The 16,280-nt window shown below is 38.1% G+C and overlaps 2 protein-coding genes across 4 annotated transcripts; both read right to left on the bottom strand.

Annotated features, from left to right (window-relative positions):
- Nucleotides 1–754: 754 nt before the first annotated feature.
- LOC130559267 (troponin I, fast skeletal muscle-like) lies at nt 755–10,246 on the bottom strand. 3 transcript variants are annotated; one of them, XM_057342238.1, is made up of 8 exons: nt 9,921–10,246; nt 4,266–4,368; nt 3,030–3,079; nt 2,353–2,389; nt 2,118–2,246; nt 1,793–1,882; nt 1,532–1,708; nt 755–1,326 (listed from the first exon to the last, which is right to left on the bottom strand). In XM_057342238.1, the coding sequence occupies exons 3-8, from the start codon at nt 3,035–3,037 to the stop codon at nt 1,237–1,239; spliced, it is 531 nt and encodes a 176-aa protein (XP_057198221.1). In that variant the 5' UTR covers nt 3,038–3,079; nt 4,266–4,368; nt 9,921–10,246; the 3' UTR covers nt 755–1,236. The 3 variants fall into 3 exon arrangements, with proteins under 3 accessions (XP_057198221.1, XP_057198229.1, XP_057198235.1); XM_057342246.1 differs by lacking the exon at nt 9,921–10,246 and having other exon boundaries at nt 4,266–4,475; XM_057342252.1 differs by lacking the exons at nt 4,266–4,368; nt 9,921–10,246 and adding an exon at nt 3,178–3,241.
- A 121-nt stretch (nt 10,247–10,367) lies between these two features.
- LOC130559287 (troponin I, fast skeletal muscle-like) lies at nt 10,368–13,768 on the bottom strand. Its single transcript, XM_057342263.1, has 7 exons — nt 13,662–13,768; nt 11,569–11,606; nt 11,445–11,481; nt 11,231–11,359; nt 11,040–11,129; nt 10,771–10,947; nt 10,368–10,644 (listed from the first exon to the last, which is right to left on the bottom strand). Exons 2-7 carry the CDS (start codon nt 11,574–11,576, stop codon nt 10,555–10,557), a joined length of 531 nt encoding a protein of 176 aa, XP_057198246.1. The 5' UTR covers nt 11,577–11,606; nt 13,662–13,768; the 3' UTR covers nt 10,368–10,554.
- Between the last annotated feature and the right edge of the window lie 2,512 nt (nt 13,769–16,280).

The following is a 16,280-nucleotide window of genomic DNA, read 5'->3' as shown; positions in this document are numbered from 1 at the left end:
GAGACTGCAACTCACAGCAGTGCAAACATATTCACATGCATTACCTACCCGTTGCCAGAGATAATACAGCAATTAAGTAGATAAATGTATCACTTGCCTTGATTACTATCATTTCAAGCAAAATATGAATCATGGCCTTAGGAAAACAATAATATAACTATAATTAAAATCATTATGGTAACTAGTGCACACTGGTGACTCAATGATAAATACATCAAAGGTGTTTATTCAATATAGTATGTCTGAAAACGAATGGTATTCAAGAAGAACACTTACTGTGTCTCTCAGAGACTAACGTCTGAACTTTTGCATACAGTCTGCTCTACGTGGGTCCTTCAAAATTCATAAACTGACACTTTGAGGACATCACATGCTAAAGGTAACCAGAAATGGGTGTCATTTGAAACCGGGCCTTATGTTAGACAATATTCAGCCACTTAGGAGGAGGGTCAGGTAACTTAAAGGAACAGTTCACTCAAGATAAAAAAAATGTAGTTACCCACCCTCAAGTTGTTCCAAATCTGTATACATGTCTTTGTTCTGATGAACACAGAGAAAGATCTTTGGAAGAATGTTTGTAACCAAACAGTTCTTGGCCATCATTGACTATAGTAGGAAAAATTACTTAATGTATATATTTTGTTCTGTTGAACAAATGGTGGCAAAGAACTGTTTGGTTACAAGCATTCTTTCAATTAACTTTCTTTGTGTTCATCAGAACAAAGAAATGTATACAGATTTAGAACAACTCGAGGGTTAGAAAATGATTTTTATTTTTGGGTGAACTTTCCCTTTAAAGCACCTTGTTGACTTTATTTAGAAAATTGCTTAGTAACCAGTGAATAAGACTGAAACTAGTAATTTCTTTCTTTCTTTCTTTCTTTCTTTCTTTCTTTCTTTCTTTCTTTCTTTCTTTCTTTCTTTCTTTCTTTCTTTCTTTCTTTCTTTCTTTCTTTCTTTCTTTCTTTCTTTCTTTCATACATGTGACATTGGGGCAAATGTTTATAAAAAAAAACACTTTGACTCACATGGGGGTTTATTAGTGAAATCTTTTTTTTTTTACAATAATACTGTTTTAAATTTTAACCCTTTTCAACCCTTACATCAAACCCCCCTCATACAAACCTTCTGTATACACCTTATACCTATCAAAACTCTGAAGACCACAAGCATTAAGACAATCTAACTGTATACATCACTAAACAGAAATTTAAAATTGTTGAGGAAAGAAATGCTTTAGGCCTCGGACTCAAACATCTTCTTCCTGCCATCCATACCAGCCTTATCCTCAATGTTCTTACGCCAATCTCCCACCGCCTCCTTCTCCTGCAACAGAAAAATCACAATGTTTCGAAATGAAAAGCCTTTTTTGGAGTTCTCTCATTACATTTACATATAAACAATAATTTTGTTCTCGTACTTTAAAACTGTATCTACAATATATTCTATACATGCTTACACATTACAAATTGAGATAATCCAGAGCATCTGTGTTTGTGAAGGTGTTAAAAGTGTAGTAACATGCGCTCACCTCCTCCTTGACCTCTTTCTTGACCTGTTTCAGGTTGGCTCTCAGGTCCAGGGACACTTTGTGCTTAGAGCCCAGCAACGCCTGCAGCATGGCATCAGCAGACATACGCACTTTCTTCAAAACAGGCTTCTTGAATTTACCTTTCAGGTCCTGAACCTTGATCTTCAGATCCTCAATCTGCAAAGATCAAAACAAAACATATAAAAATGTTTTGCTTTTGAAAAAAACAATAAATGATCTATAGGTCTCATAGAATACAACCTCCTTGTTTGATTTGACCACTTTGCTCTCCATATCGTATCTTTGTTCATCAACGACATCAATCAGATGGTGCATCTTCTTACACAGTTCCTTTACACAAAGACGCACAGAGACACACAAACACTGTTAGTTACGTGTACAGTTACATACTTATAATGTACATACTGTGTACATTCATAAACATGTGAGATCACATGAAAGAAAGCTATATGTGTTCAAATCGACTAAAGTAAAATGTTATAATGTTATAGTTTTTTTGGGTGATCTATTTCTTTAAAGGTTATGTATGGTATTATTCTATCTGTATGTGTCAGTTTGTGTGTACCTGTAATTCTTGCATGCTTCCAGGCAGTGAAAGTGCAGGGCAGTTCTCCTCCATGTATCTCTCTCTTTCCTGTTCGGCCTCAGCCGCCTCTTCCTCTAAAAGTCCATGAGCAATCTGGAGCAACAAGCTCTGGAGCACACAAAAAGAGAGAAGCACAGATAGTTGTCATCCAATTTTAAGACACTTCAGGTCAGAACTTTATACCAGAGCTTATTGAGGAAAGAAATAAACTCACCTTCAAATGGTTCCTACGACTGGATGTCATCTTTTTTCTATAAAAAAATACAGTAAACACAGTATGTTTAAATAGACTAAATGTAGTAAGTTCACTCTGTTGTACAAAAACTTATTCTAGTCTCCGAGGCTAGTTAGGCTGGTCTGTGGGTCTTAGAGAGGTTTTGATCACTTTTAGGTGCACTCTTAAAAATAAAGGTGCTTCACAATGCCATAAAGAACCATTTCTGTCAAGATGGTTTCATAAAGATCCTTCAACATGCGAAGAACCTTTCTGTGTCACAAAAGGTTCTTTGTGATGAAAAAAGGTTCTTCAGATTATAGAAATGGTTCTTTGAAGAACCTTTGACTGAATGGTTCTTTGGGGAACCAAAAATGGTTCCTCTATGGCATCACTGTAAAGAACTTGTGGTCTGTTTGGTAGACAAATTGGCATGAATATAATGCATGAAACAGAGAAAAGATATTCCATAAAATATATCATGTGCTAATATGTGTTAAAGTAAGTTGTTTAATGATGGGCTTTTTATGAATCATCTGTCTGAAGCTTGATACTAATTGTGTAAACTGAGAATGTAGATTGAGTGATGTGGTCGCGTATGCATTTATACAGTCTGTGTTCATATGTGGTTACACACTTTCAACCACACAAAGTTCATTACGTAAATCAATACTTACTCAGACATCTTGCCGTTTCTTTGTGGCGACCCCTGTCAAGGTGAAGACTCCTGTGGATGAAGGAGAAGAGAGATGTTGCCTTCAATCAACAGTAGTGGGAATATGCATTCGGTCAAGTCTAAATTTGGTCAACAGTGTGAATACCCACAGGAGTGTTAGGTGTTTAGAGGTTTGAATTTGGGGAACAGTTGTCTTATACTTTTGGTGTTCCTTTGTAGGAGGCAGAGACAGCTGGGAGAAGACCTGTTGCCGCCGCCTTAGGAATCTCATCAGCTTCAAGGCCGAACAGCTGAAACCCCCATCAGTTTCAAAAATACTCTGCTAGTAAGCGACTATATTAGGCTTTTTGCCAAAAAAGAAAGGATTTTGGATTGAATGCTGACTGAGCTGATAGAAGTCTATTATCTTTTTTGGATATAGAAACAAATACTTAAACCATGAAGTAAATACGGATGTAAAGAGTGATATGCTTTTCATGTACAAAAAGTGCTGAAGAACCAAAGAAGAATGTCTGCTTTTGATGAGGTGCTTTGTGAAGTATGATCTTAGAAAATGAGTAAAGATACGTACGCCTAAATATATTCAAATGTTTCACATCAATACTGAAAATACGAACTTTAGAGAAAGGATAATACACACATTAAGAAAATTCTGTAGTTATTTATGGTTATGTCTTCTAAACCTGTATGACTCTGCTTTTACAATAAACGTGAAAGGAGATTGATACTGTCATCATCTTTTCATCAAGCCAGTCAGGTTTGTAATGAAAGTAAATTACAGAAATGTAATTTTGGGGTTAGCTGTTCCTTTAAGTGAAAGCTTTCCAACATTTCATGTTACCATACTTTACAATAAATAGTTCAATAAATAATTTGTCAAAACTGATGTTGATCAACAATATTTAAAACACACACATATATATATATATATAATGTTTTTCCACTGTAATGATTCATTTACTGAACACTTATCTGAGCTGAAGTAATCTGATAACAGAACTGACATGATAACATACAATAGCATAAAACCAGCTGTGTTTCAAATAAATTCATAAAATCATTTAGCCTGTCAGCCTTTTTACTAGTAACAAACACTACTTTCAGACATGTTCAGGACTGCATGATTTTGCTTCGTGGCAGCTCAGCATGAAGATCTGTTATTAAGAACTGTAGCATCTCTAATGTTAGAGTGAAGTCTAGTGCTCTCAGTGATGAACAGAATAATGGAGAGACTCACCTTCCAGTTCACAGCAGGAGGCTCACAGGGCATCACAAAGAATGAGTGTGAGGCTATAAACATTAGATGGGTTTATATAGGCTTCCCAGATGGCTTCTTCATTCTGTTTAAGGACGCAGATTTTTCTGTAAGCCAATGAGGTTTCCACACCCCCTCTCTCACAAACACACATGTTGGAACTATTATTACGAAGACTTTCCATTAACACTATTGATTTTGTAGTGAGCTAATGGCACTTTAGCCTCGTTAAACCTCCGAAGAAAGCTGTTGGCATCTTTACATCTTTATTTAAAATCATTCAGTAAAGTAAGTTTATTAAGCAGTTTGAATTGTGGGGACAGTAGGGATATCCTAAAAATGTAGCAAATGTCAGGTTTTTCTATATTGTGAGAACAATTTTGTTTCCAAAACGTTGTACTTTAAACACACATAGATGTCCTAAGTACAATATAGCCTCACAAGTATGGCCAATCCTTTAAACAATCATATTCATTCTTTTATCTACAATCATAAATGACACATAGGCTAGATTTATATTTTTATATAAAGTATATGTGCTACAGGCTAACATAAAAACAAAATAATGTATTTTGGAATCTTTTTTCCTAAATTAGGGCATCCCCATCCTGAAAAGAAGGTTATCATATTTAGTATGTGAAGTCTGTAAGTACACCCACTCAGAAAAAAAAAAAATTACTTTCCCAAAACTCATCCACAATCGCAGCCCAGCAAAATAAACCTCCTGATTATGAGAATTATTATTATTGGAACAGAAGGACTTAGATGCAGGAATTAGTGCGAGGAGAGGATTTATTCACAAAAAATGACAAAGAAAACAAACAAAAGGGGGAACAGAAAAAGCGGAGCGCTCCTAGCGCCCGGTGGACAGAGAGGACATCCGAGGTCCAGTGTGTCGCGAGCCAGAACCCAGCATCTCTCCTCCAGGTGGGGCTTGATTGCCTAAACAGCACTAGAAGGGCAATAAACCCATAGACGACACCGGGAGGGAATTGTGAGCTTACTCGACCATAGCTAATTTGGAACTCCAAGACAGCGGTTCCGCTGAGGTCATGCAGCGCAGGACTCTATCAAGGTCCTGATTAGCCCGCTCGGACTGGCCGTTAGTCTGCGGGTGCAGAGGATAGGCTGGCAGTCACCCCCAGAAGCCGACAGAACTCTGTCCAAAATTTGGAAATAAATTGGGGACTCCTGTCAGAGACAGGAGACAGCGGCCATCGTTTTAGACCGCGTCTTCCGTATTCACAGCCTCCGGGCAGACGTGAATACGGAAGACATGGTCTAAAACAATGGCCGCTGTCTCCCTCGCTGATGGTAATTTGAGGAGGGGAATAAAATGAACCGCCTTCGAAGGGATGGGCAGCGGCCGGAGAAGCCCTACCGGGGGAGCGACTGGAGCTCTTGCTCACCACGCAAACAGGGCAGGCCAAACGAACTTGTGAGCGTCCCGCACCATGGACCGCCACCAAAACCGCTGCTTGACTAGCGAATGAGTGCGAGCTGCTCCGGGATGACAAGCTAGACCGGAGGAGTGCCCAAACTGGAGGACGCTGGTTCGAACCAACCGGGGAACAAATAACAGGCCCTCTGGGCAGTCACCAGGGATGGTAACACCATCCAATGCTTCTCTGACTTTAGACTCCACCTCCCAGGTGACCGGGAGGGGGTAACGGTCTGGACCTCAAACAGTCGCGAGAGCGCATCTGGTTTACCATTCTTACTCCCCGGGCGGTAGGAGATGTTGAAATTATAATGCCCGAAGAAGAGAGCCCAGCGGGCCTGCCGAGAATTTAATCTATTAAAAGAGCAGATGTACTCTAAGTTTTTATGGTCGGTCCAAACCAGAAAGGGAACCTTAGTGCCCTCCAGCCAGTGGCGCCACTCCTCCAGCGCCAACTTGACAGCCAACAACTCCTTATTCCCGATGTCGTAGTTTGGCTCCGAGGGGGTAAGCCGGCGGGAGAAGAAAGCGCAAGGGTGCACCTAGTCGTCAGTGGACGCTCATTGGGACAAGATCGCCCCCACTCCTGCCTCTGAGACATCCACCTCCACTATGAACTGACGGGACAGGTCTGGGTTGCAGAGAAAAGGGGCAGAGACAAAAAGGCTCTTTAATTTAGCAAACACTCTCTGAGCCTTTTCTGACCAGGCGAACCGTCTAAGAGCAGAGGTGAGATTCATCAGAGGCAGGGCGATCTGGCTAAAGCCTCGAAGGAACCGCTTGTAGAAATTGGCAAACCCCAGGAACCGCTTGACCGCTCTGTGATTCTCCGGGGTGGGCCAATTTGCAACCGCTTCTACCTTAGCGGGGTCCATTCGAATACCCTCTGGCGACAAGATAAACCCCAGGAACAGAACCGACTGTGCGTGGAACTCGCACTTCTCCACCTAAGCGAATAAGCGATTCTCTAGCAGCCTGTGTAACACTTGCCAGACGTGCTGGACATGATCACGTTCGTTTTGAGGAGAAAGTTAAATGTCGTCGAGATAGACAAAGACAAAACGGTTGACCATGTCTCTGAGCACGTCATTGACGAGTGTCTTGAAGACCGCAGGGGAGTTTGACAGGCCAAAAGGCATAACCAGGTATTCGAAAGTGGCCTGTGGGAGTGTTAAAAGCGGTCTTCCATTCGCCCCCCTCTCTAATCCTAACTAAGTCATAAGAATTGCATAGGTCTAACTTAATAAAGATGGTTGCCCCCTTCAAGAGTTCGAAGGCTTAAGACATCAGAGGCAAGGGGTGGCTATTCTTAACTGTGATATCATTCAGCCCCCGATAATCAATACAGGGGTGGAGGGACCCATCCTTCTCCTCCACGAAGAAAAACCCTGCCCCAGCTGGTGAGGAAGAGGGACGAATAAGTCCGGCTAACAGAGAGTCACCTTTATACCTCTTTAATCTAGACTTAAATTGGGAGAGTGTGTCTGACCCCCGAATAATATTGGGAAGGCTATTCCAGAGTTTAGGTGCTACATATGAGAAATCTCTACCCCCTTTGATGAATTTAGTTATTCTTGTTGTTATCAAAAGTCTGGAGTTTTGAGATCTTAGAGAGCGTGATGGGTTGTAGTGTGTTAGAAGCTCTGTTATGTAGGTAGGAGCTAAACCATTTAAGGTTTTATAAGTAATTAAAAGAACTTTAAAGTCAATACGATACTTAGCCAGTGGGTAGCCAGTGAAGGGATGATAAAATTGAAGTTATGTGATTGTATTTTCTGGACCCGGTTAGAACTCTGGCGGCTGCATTCTGAACTAACTGTAGTTTGTTTATTGATGATGCAGGACAACCACTGAGTAGTGCAATACAATAGTCAAGTATTGAGTTCGTAAATGCATTAATTAGTTTTTCTGCGTCAGCAACAGATAGAATATTTCGTAGTTTGGCAACATTTCTAAGGTGGAAGAAGGCTGTTTTTGTTACATTTGAGATGTGATTTCCAAATGACAGGATGCTGTCTAATATAACGCCTAGGTCTTTAACTGTATTTGTTGGAGTAACAGTGCAGCCTTCAATTTACAGGTTATAATCCAGAATATTCTTCTTAAGTGTCCAATAACATTTCTGTTTTAGTAGAATTTAAAAGGAGGAAATTACTTGTCATCCAATGTTTTATGTCTTGGATGTGCTCTGTCAATTTGGATAGCTGAATGGTATCATCTGGTCTTGATGAGATACATAGCTAAGTATCATCTGCATAATAGTGGAAGCTAATTTCATGTTTTCTAATAATGTTGCCAAGGGGCAGCATGTATATGGAGAAAAGCAAGGGTCCTAAAACCGATCCCTGAGGTAATACATAATTTACACGCATTAGATTTAACGATTCCCCATTTAAATGGACAAAATGATATCTGTCAGATAAGTAAGATCTGAACCATTGTAGTGCCTGTCTCTGAATACCGGTATAATTGTGTAGGCGATCTAAAAGTATGTTATGGTCTACAGTATCGAACGCAGCACTTTGGTCAAGCAGGACTAGGAGTGAGATGTTGCCTTTATCAGATGCTATAAGCAGGTCGTTTGTAATTTTAACAAGCACAGTTTCAGTGCTATGATGCGGTCTAAAGCCCGACTGAAATTTTTCGTGCATGTCATTATTTTGTAAGAAAACCACAACTGAGTGGACACTACTTTTTCTAGTATTTTAGACAGGTAATGGAGATTTGAAATCAGTCTATAGCTTCCTAATTCATTGGGGTTCTAAGTGTGGTTTCTTGTTAAGAGGTTTAAGCACGGCCAGCTTAAAGGGTCCTGGTACATGGCCTAGAATAATTGACGAGTTGATAATGTTATGAATGGGCTCAATTGTAACAGGTAGTAACTCTTTTAATAATTTGGTTGGTATAGGGTCATAGTGACTATGAAGATTTAAATCGTCTTTACCGCTGTTACTGGAATATATGTGTGTGTTTTTCCACCTGTTGTTCTCTCTAGCAACACTGTGCGGCAATAAAACAGTTGGGAACTCCACACGTCTGCAGACACATAACTTGCATTCATTGTATAAACCTAACAAATACAGTAATTAGACTACATTTGCAATGACATCATACCAGTCTGTTTTATTGACTCCCCCAAACCACTCTAAATGTCAGCAGATCTGTTTGAAAATATTATGTTGTTCAGGAATATATTACGTTTTTAAACGTTTTACTTTCAGTAGGCATGTAGTCTTTGCTGAGATGGTATGGTGTGGTGTGTTATTAGGGAACATTTTTATGATGTTTGACAACAAAACAGAATGGATTAATCCGATCAAAACAGTTTTAAATCTTAATATAAAATATATCTTCATATACCTTCATATCTATCTTCATTTGCCTTTATATTGGGTGTTTTTGCATCAGTCATGCTGGTTGATGTAGGCTAGTTTTAATTTGTAAGGCATGGTCTCCCGTCCTAATCCTACTTGATGAAAACACTAGGATGAATCAGAATCACCCTGAAAGTGAGTTAAAAATAGAGTGATTTACAACAGTACTATGTGCCCTGCCTGAGAATATCTTCTGCTGTTTCCTCTGTCAGCCACCTGATAGCGCCATCGATTCTTTTAAAGACTCACAGTACGTGACTTGTAAATAAACCCTACTTAAAGTCATAGTTCACCCAAAAATGAATATTCTGACATCATTTAATCACTGTCTTGTCGTTTCAAACCTGCATGACTTTCTTTCTTTCTTCTACAGAACACAAAATAAGATGTTTTGAAGAATGTTGGTAACCAAACTTCTTTTGTGTTCTGCAGAAAAAAGAAAGTCACACAGGTTTAAAATGACCCGATTCACGCTATACCTAATGCTGTTAGATTGTACAACAATTTGCAGTTGTCAGATTCTCTTAATATATTGTTCTTGTTTGACATTTGTTGCAGTTTATTTGACCTTTATTTGTAAAAACTTCATTGGGTCATTGGCTAATTTCAATCAGTACATTAGAAATCTGGTCAGAGGTGATTGCATTGTGAATTTACTGTATTTTTTTCCAACCCTTTTTTAACCCATTGCAGTGCCCACAGTCTAAGTGTGTAAGACTTTTACTATCATTGTGGACACATTTGGACCCCAGAATCAATAAAAACAAACACCCCCCCCCCACACACACACACAGAGACACACCTGTCACTTAAGTCACTTACCAACAGGACCTTTAGTTAGATATCAGAGCCTCCTCACTTGTTTTTCACTGGTTAATCCACACCCTGTAACCATTTTAATATAAATATCAGATTTAATACACAATTTTACACACACATTAATCAAATTTCTCCACAGATCTCTCATACTACATGTTTTCCATTTAGGTAAACAATGAGGAAAAGGAGATCTTAATGATAAAGACAATATGAACACCAACCCGAGTGTGGAGACCTCTGCAGTTTTTCAAGACTCATTTAGCAGTAAGCACCACCTGTGTGTTCAAGCATGTATAATGCCACACTACTGTTGATGGGATTAGTTAAAATGTGTAATATTGTGTACAAAAAGGTTTTGATAAATGGCAGGATGATCGATTTTGCTAGCAGTGTGAGAATGATGGTGGAATGTGAAGAGGACCAAAGAATAATCAGATCATATGACAGCAGTATCTTTTCCCACATTTATTTGTTAAGGTGAGTCCACATATGATTCATGTTGTACATGACATTCTGAATATTAGTGTTGGTGTAGTTACTGTTGGCTTGCTTGATGTGCTGTTTAGAAGCAAGCACTTCTGACAGTGAAACATGCAAGGGCCATCACAAACGAGTCCAAAAATAAAAGGCTGCCTGCTTAAGCCTCGGATTCAAACATCTTTTTCCTGCCGCCCATGTCGGCCTGTTCATCGATTTTCTTACGCCAGTCACCTACAGCCTCCTTGTTCTGAAATAATGAAGTGAAGAGACAGTTGACAGTGTGTTTGATTTTTAACACAAGACACAGTCTCAATTATGTATGTTATCACTTGAGCGTGTGTGAATGCATGTGACAAAAGCAGTGTGCGCTCACCTCCTCCTTGACCTCTTTCTTGACCTGTTTCAGGTTGGCTCTGAGATCCATAGACACTTTGTGCTTAGAGCCCAGCAGCGCCTGCAGCATGGCATCAGCAGACATACGCACTTTCTTCAAAACAGGCTTCTTGAATTTACCTTTCAGGTCCTGAACCTTGATCTTCAGATCCTCAATCTACAAAAACACACAATTCCATTAACTGAAAACCATACAACACCCACAAATAGAGAAGAAGAATGAAAGAACATAAACAATGAATAAAACACCTCTTTATCACTCTTTGCCACTTTGGAAGCCAAGTCATATCTCTCCTCATCCACCACATCGACCTTCTGATGGAGCTGTTTGCACAGATCCTGAAAACACAAGTGAAAATGTTCAACAGAATTTGGTCACAATATGCTTCAACTTCATATCGATATTGTGCGTGTGTCTTCATTGCGCGAAGTGTCTGTACCTGTAATTCCTGCATAGAACTAGGCAAAGAGAGAGCGGGGCATTTCTCCTCCATATAACTCATTCTGTCTTGCTGTGTCTGCTTTACCTCTGCCTCCATCAGGTCTTTGGCTATAGCCAGGATCAAACTCTAGAACAAACAAAGAACAAAAGACAAATGCAACAAAACGCAAACATACCTGAAGTGTGTAGACAAACTGAACAGGCTCTTATACCTTGAGTTGATGCCTGCGGCTCGATGTCATCTTTTTTCTGACAAGATTTTAAAAGAGAGAAGATATTTAAATACTTTTGAATGAAAGTATTTGTGCTTGAAAGAAGAATTGGTTACAGGCTTACTCAGACATGATGACAGGCTTTCGGTGCTGTTCTGTGTTCTGCAGAAATACAGAAAACCAGGTGAGATGTCCATATAGAAATGTAAGAGTTTTTATTATGCTATTCAATTATCTACATTTACATTTATTCATTTAGCAGACGCTTTAATCCAAAGCGACTTACAAGTTGGGTAAACAATGGAAGCAACATTAGGACAACAAAAAGCATAAGTGCAATAAAACATGTCTCACAAAGCCTACTACAGTGTACAGAGCTAAGTGTTATATATATATATATATATATATAGAGTAAAAAAGATATAGAAGTCAGAAATGATCGTTCAGGTGCTGACGGAAGAGATGAATAGTGAGAGTATTCATCTTTGAGTGTATATGATGTATACATATTTTTAGGAGAACTATTCATTGTTAATCTATTTGGTTCGGTGAGGTTTGCCATTTGGTGAGAATCAGATTCTCTATAGCCTGTTGCAACTTTAGACTTATGCCTTAAGCCTTAAGTCCTGGACAACGAGCTGCTTTACAATCAATCAATCAAGTCTTTCTTTTTCATTAAATAACAAATAAACAACTTCACTATCATTTTGCTGCAAATTCCTCAACTCCTTGTAAATGTAAAACAACAGTATTTTGCTATTTAGTTGTTTCTGATTCTTACAACCTACATGGTTACATTACTGCCCCCTAGCTGTAGAAACAGATGTTAGAAGTTTCTGCGTTCATTACAGATCCAGCCCTTACTCAGTTTCAGGCACTGAGTATTACTATCAACAGTCATACTATAAACACTGTTAACTATAGCTGTACTACATGTCTCGCCGTCTCACCCAAAGCTTACTCAATTACACTTACTCAGACAAAGTACACCGGGAATACCCCACCTGTCACACACAAGAACGTGTCTATTATTTAATTAATTCAATTACCTTGATAATTGCTGGGATTTAATTATGTTTATTGCACCTGTCAAATGATATATATTTTTAAATTATTATAGCTAGATGGTGACATCATTTCGAGATGTTGTAAGTTAAAAATAAATCTGCATTCAAAGTAGGGCTTGGCTACTACAAGTGCATGTATCGCCCAGTGCTGGCATTTAGCTATGTGTGACATACTGTAAATGTGAGTGAAGCAGAAAACTGATCTCTGAATGTAAAATGATCCAATGTGGTGAGTTCAGAACGAATGGCTAAAGACTTTTTAGTTAAAGATCAGTCATACAATCTGTCTTGTTCTTTTCTTTCTCTCTTGAAAACAGTCATTAATATTCTAACAGTAATACCTTGATAAAATAATTCTGTCTTTCAAAATTTCTCAAATCCATTTGTCCAGAATTCCTGAAGATCTAAAACTAGTGCGGGGCTGTCACGATGAGCTGAGTAATGGATTGAGTAAGGCCTCAGATTTCAGGGTTATTGAAATGTTAGCACATAGTCTTCCCTGGGCTCATGTCACCCGTATTGTGTTATATTGAAATGATATTGATACTTTGATGAAATTGTAAAAACTGTAAATTAATATGATTTAAGATGATCTGAAACATTTACTGCAATTGGGTAACCAATTTACGGCAGGGGTAACCAAGGCCCATCTTTGTGCCATTACAATACTTGCTTTTACAATATTAACACCTGGTTGCTTCAGAGGAACTGTCCCTCATTGTGGATATCACCTGCCACAACACTTCTCAAAACATGCAGGTAAAAGGCACTTAATTAAAACTGTAAATAAATCCTCAGAACTGCACTAATAGACCGCATAAATATAGTCTCATAAATGTTTCCACAATCTATTTCAAAATATTTATATTTCTTCAACAGTTACAAAATAATGATTAACAACTTTTTTTTTGCATTGAATCACAAACAAACTCACTTCTAATAAAACCCATATAGTATATACAACTATATACTGTATATAATTAATATATATAATTCATATTGAATTAAATTCAAAATCATGAATGCAGTTTGCACATAACACATATGTAGTTTTCATAAAACACATCCAAAAATTAAACAGCACACATTTTTGTAATTAAATAGCCTAGAAAATACAATACAATGTGTAACAGGTCAGCCAACCTCTCACCTTCAGGAAATGTGGGTGACAGAACAGATGAGGAACTGCGGACTGCCTCCGTAGTGAAAGATGGTTTTGATGGTGTTCTGTGATGTGCTCAGCAAAACCGTTTAACTCTTTATGGAATTAGTGACCACAGCAGACCAATGAGCCTTCAAGCTGTTGAAAGCCAATCTTACCCCACCCAGCTTCAAACATATAAATAACCATTGCTTTCAAGATTGTTATTCTTATTTTATTACATATTTACCTTGCTAAATGAGTTACGACACTCTAAACAACATACATTACAGAAGACAGAACAAACACGCATATCAATATGACCCTTTTGGTTATAAATTAATTATTATTGAAGGAAACACTATTAAATACACTTTAAAACAAATTACAGTTCAGAAGAGATCTGAACAATGTGCTCAGACTTGACAAGTCTGCAATTTAAAGGCAATATAACTGATTTTTTATACTCAAACATTTATTGTTCATTTTTATTCAAAAACTAGATTATTTTAGCTATAGTTTCATCAATGTATTTCATTTGTACCTATTTCCATATCTCCTAAACAATTTGGGGAGAAACATCTAAGACCATATTGCTAAAATGAGAAACAGAGAGAGCAGAGAATTCTATTGAATTTTCTGATCCATAAAACAGCAGCCTGTTAGCAATTAAAATGTCCTCTGAACTGACGATGTCATACCGAAATTGTGGTTGTACTTATCTTGTGTCTCAAATAGGCTCTATACAAAAATAAAACTATTGTACAAACTAGTCAACACAGGATCAATCCTTTAAACAATTAAATAGTCTGTAATGTGAAAATGAAGTGTTTTGAGCAGCTCGTCAGTTCAAAGGACATCAAATGTTACAAACAATATGTATAATACTTCTGTATACTATATACTGCACAGCACTCAGTGTTAACTGCTTGCAGTTCCACATGCTGCTATTCTGCTCCGTCCAGTTATATACGGCATATTTCAAACACCAAAGCAGTGCTGTAATTGCATAAAATCCATGCATGACACAAGCCAAAAATATACTAGTCATCTTCAGGAGAAATTGTATCCATCCGGCCTGACTGACCTTTCATTTAACACTAAGTTTCCGTGTGCTCGAGACTTTGCCTCCCGACAGGCTTCTAATTCCAAAGGGTAAAGAGAAGGGGGTCAATGCTTTCATCAATGTGTGTGGATGACAACATGTGTGCATAAGTGTGTGTGTGTGTGGTGGTTTTGATGTTCGCTGTGTTTCTGTGAATGGCTCCACTTTGTCACCCCAACTGGTACTGCCAGCGGGAACAATCCTGCAATACCTTTTTACCCATTAACACTTTTCCGCACATTGACTACTTTGCACCAGCTCAAACAATATCCTAGACACACATGCAGAGACACAACTTGTGGATGTTGCAAAGTATCCTATACTTAACTTGATTCATTTTGGCCATTCGCCCACATAGAAAATCTAATTTGTGATGAAAGGTGAAACAATTATAGGCTAAGATCATCCTTCCGAAGACCAACAGAAGTCACGTTACGAAATTCTAGAGTTTCATTTAAAAATATCTTTATCAAATAAATGTTGTGCTCAGCGTCCTGAAGCCCCAATGTTTCGTAATGAACACAAATATACAGACCAGATCTTATCAACCATTTGAGATTTAGTGATACAAGAAAATATCAGAACACTCTTACACACAGACACATCATTTCTCAATGGGAAGTAATGGTTAAAGTAATTCCTTTAAATAGGAAAAGCTAGTTTCTCAATGTCATACTCCTGCAGGAAGTAACATTTGGTGGGTGAACAAGCGCACAAACATCAGTATACATTTATGGTTTCTATGATGTTAGTACTTTGTTTTCATCCTGTAAGGCGCCATCCTTGTCAATTTCTTGCTACTGTGTCGTAAATAACATTAATATACTTTACGTGCTTAAAGAGAACTTGTTTTCCATAATCATGTATGCCATTTTAGAACAAAACTGCCTTAGATCACAACTAGCATTTTTTGATATTCATTTGTTTTATTGGAATGACCCAACTGGGCTATATGATTTCTTTAATTCAGATTTATCAGGTCGGGTGTTGGACGTTCTGCTGATCCCATGTCCTGCTTTATTACCATGGGTTAAGGTAACTCTAACCCTACCTCATTACTTAACACCTCATTTCAGCAAATGTCACGATCTTAAAAATGTCATCAACATCGAGCAACAGTTATAGCAGCCATATATCGCGAAAATAAAAATATCATCCCACCACAGGAGAAAGCAGCTAGCCCCTTCTGAGAATTAACCATATTATACACTATACTGTACATTAGTTTAGTTTTTCATGAAGTTAACAATTTCTGACAGATTGTTTACCATTTGTGGTAGTACGTAAAAATGCATTTTTGTCATTTTTACAAAAAGAAAGTTTTATGTTAAAATAGTAAATATCTCTTTGACGGGATAGTTAACCCAAAATAAACATTCTGTCATCATTGATTCACCATCATGTGGTTCAAAACATGTGTGTGTGTCTCTTTTGTGTAACAGCAAAGAAGGATTTTAGGAAATGTCTATAAAATGGGTCTATAAAACCGAAAGTCAATAGAGGCCAAAGTTTTTTGCTTACAG

This window comes from Triplophysa rosa, linkage group LG1 (assembly GCF_024868665.1).
Source record: "Triplophysa rosa linkage group LG1, Trosa_1v2, whole genome shotgun sequence".
NCBI classification, from domain to species: Eukaryota; Metazoa; Chordata; class Actinopteri; order Cypriniformes; family Nemacheilidae; genus Triplophysa; species Triplophysa rosa.
Note: the sequence above shows the minus strand (reverse complement) of the source record. Positions and strands in the feature narration are given on the sequence as shown.

Excerpts from the sequence above, each read along its gene's own strand:
- LOC130559267 (XM_057342238.1), bottom strand. Across the intron at positions 2,247-2,352 it reads GTCGTAGGAACCATTTGAAG|AGCTTGTTGCTCCAGATTGC; the intron begins GTGAGTTTATTT and ends TGTGTGCTCCAG. Across the intron at positions 1,883-2,117 it reads GAAGCATGCAAGAATTACAG|GAACTGTGTAAGAAGATGCA; the intron begins GTACACACAAAC and ends CTTTGTGTAAAG.
- LOC130559287 (XM_057342263.1), bottom strand. Across the intron at positions 11,130-11,230 it reads GTTCTATGCAGGAATTACAG|GATCTGTGCAAACAGCTCCA; the intron begins GTACAGACACTT and ends TTGTGTTTTCAG. Across the intron at positions 10,948-11,039 it reads TGGCAAAGAGTGATAAAGAG|ATTGAGGATCTGAAGATCAA; the intron begins GTGTTTTATTCA and ends GTGTTTTTGTAG.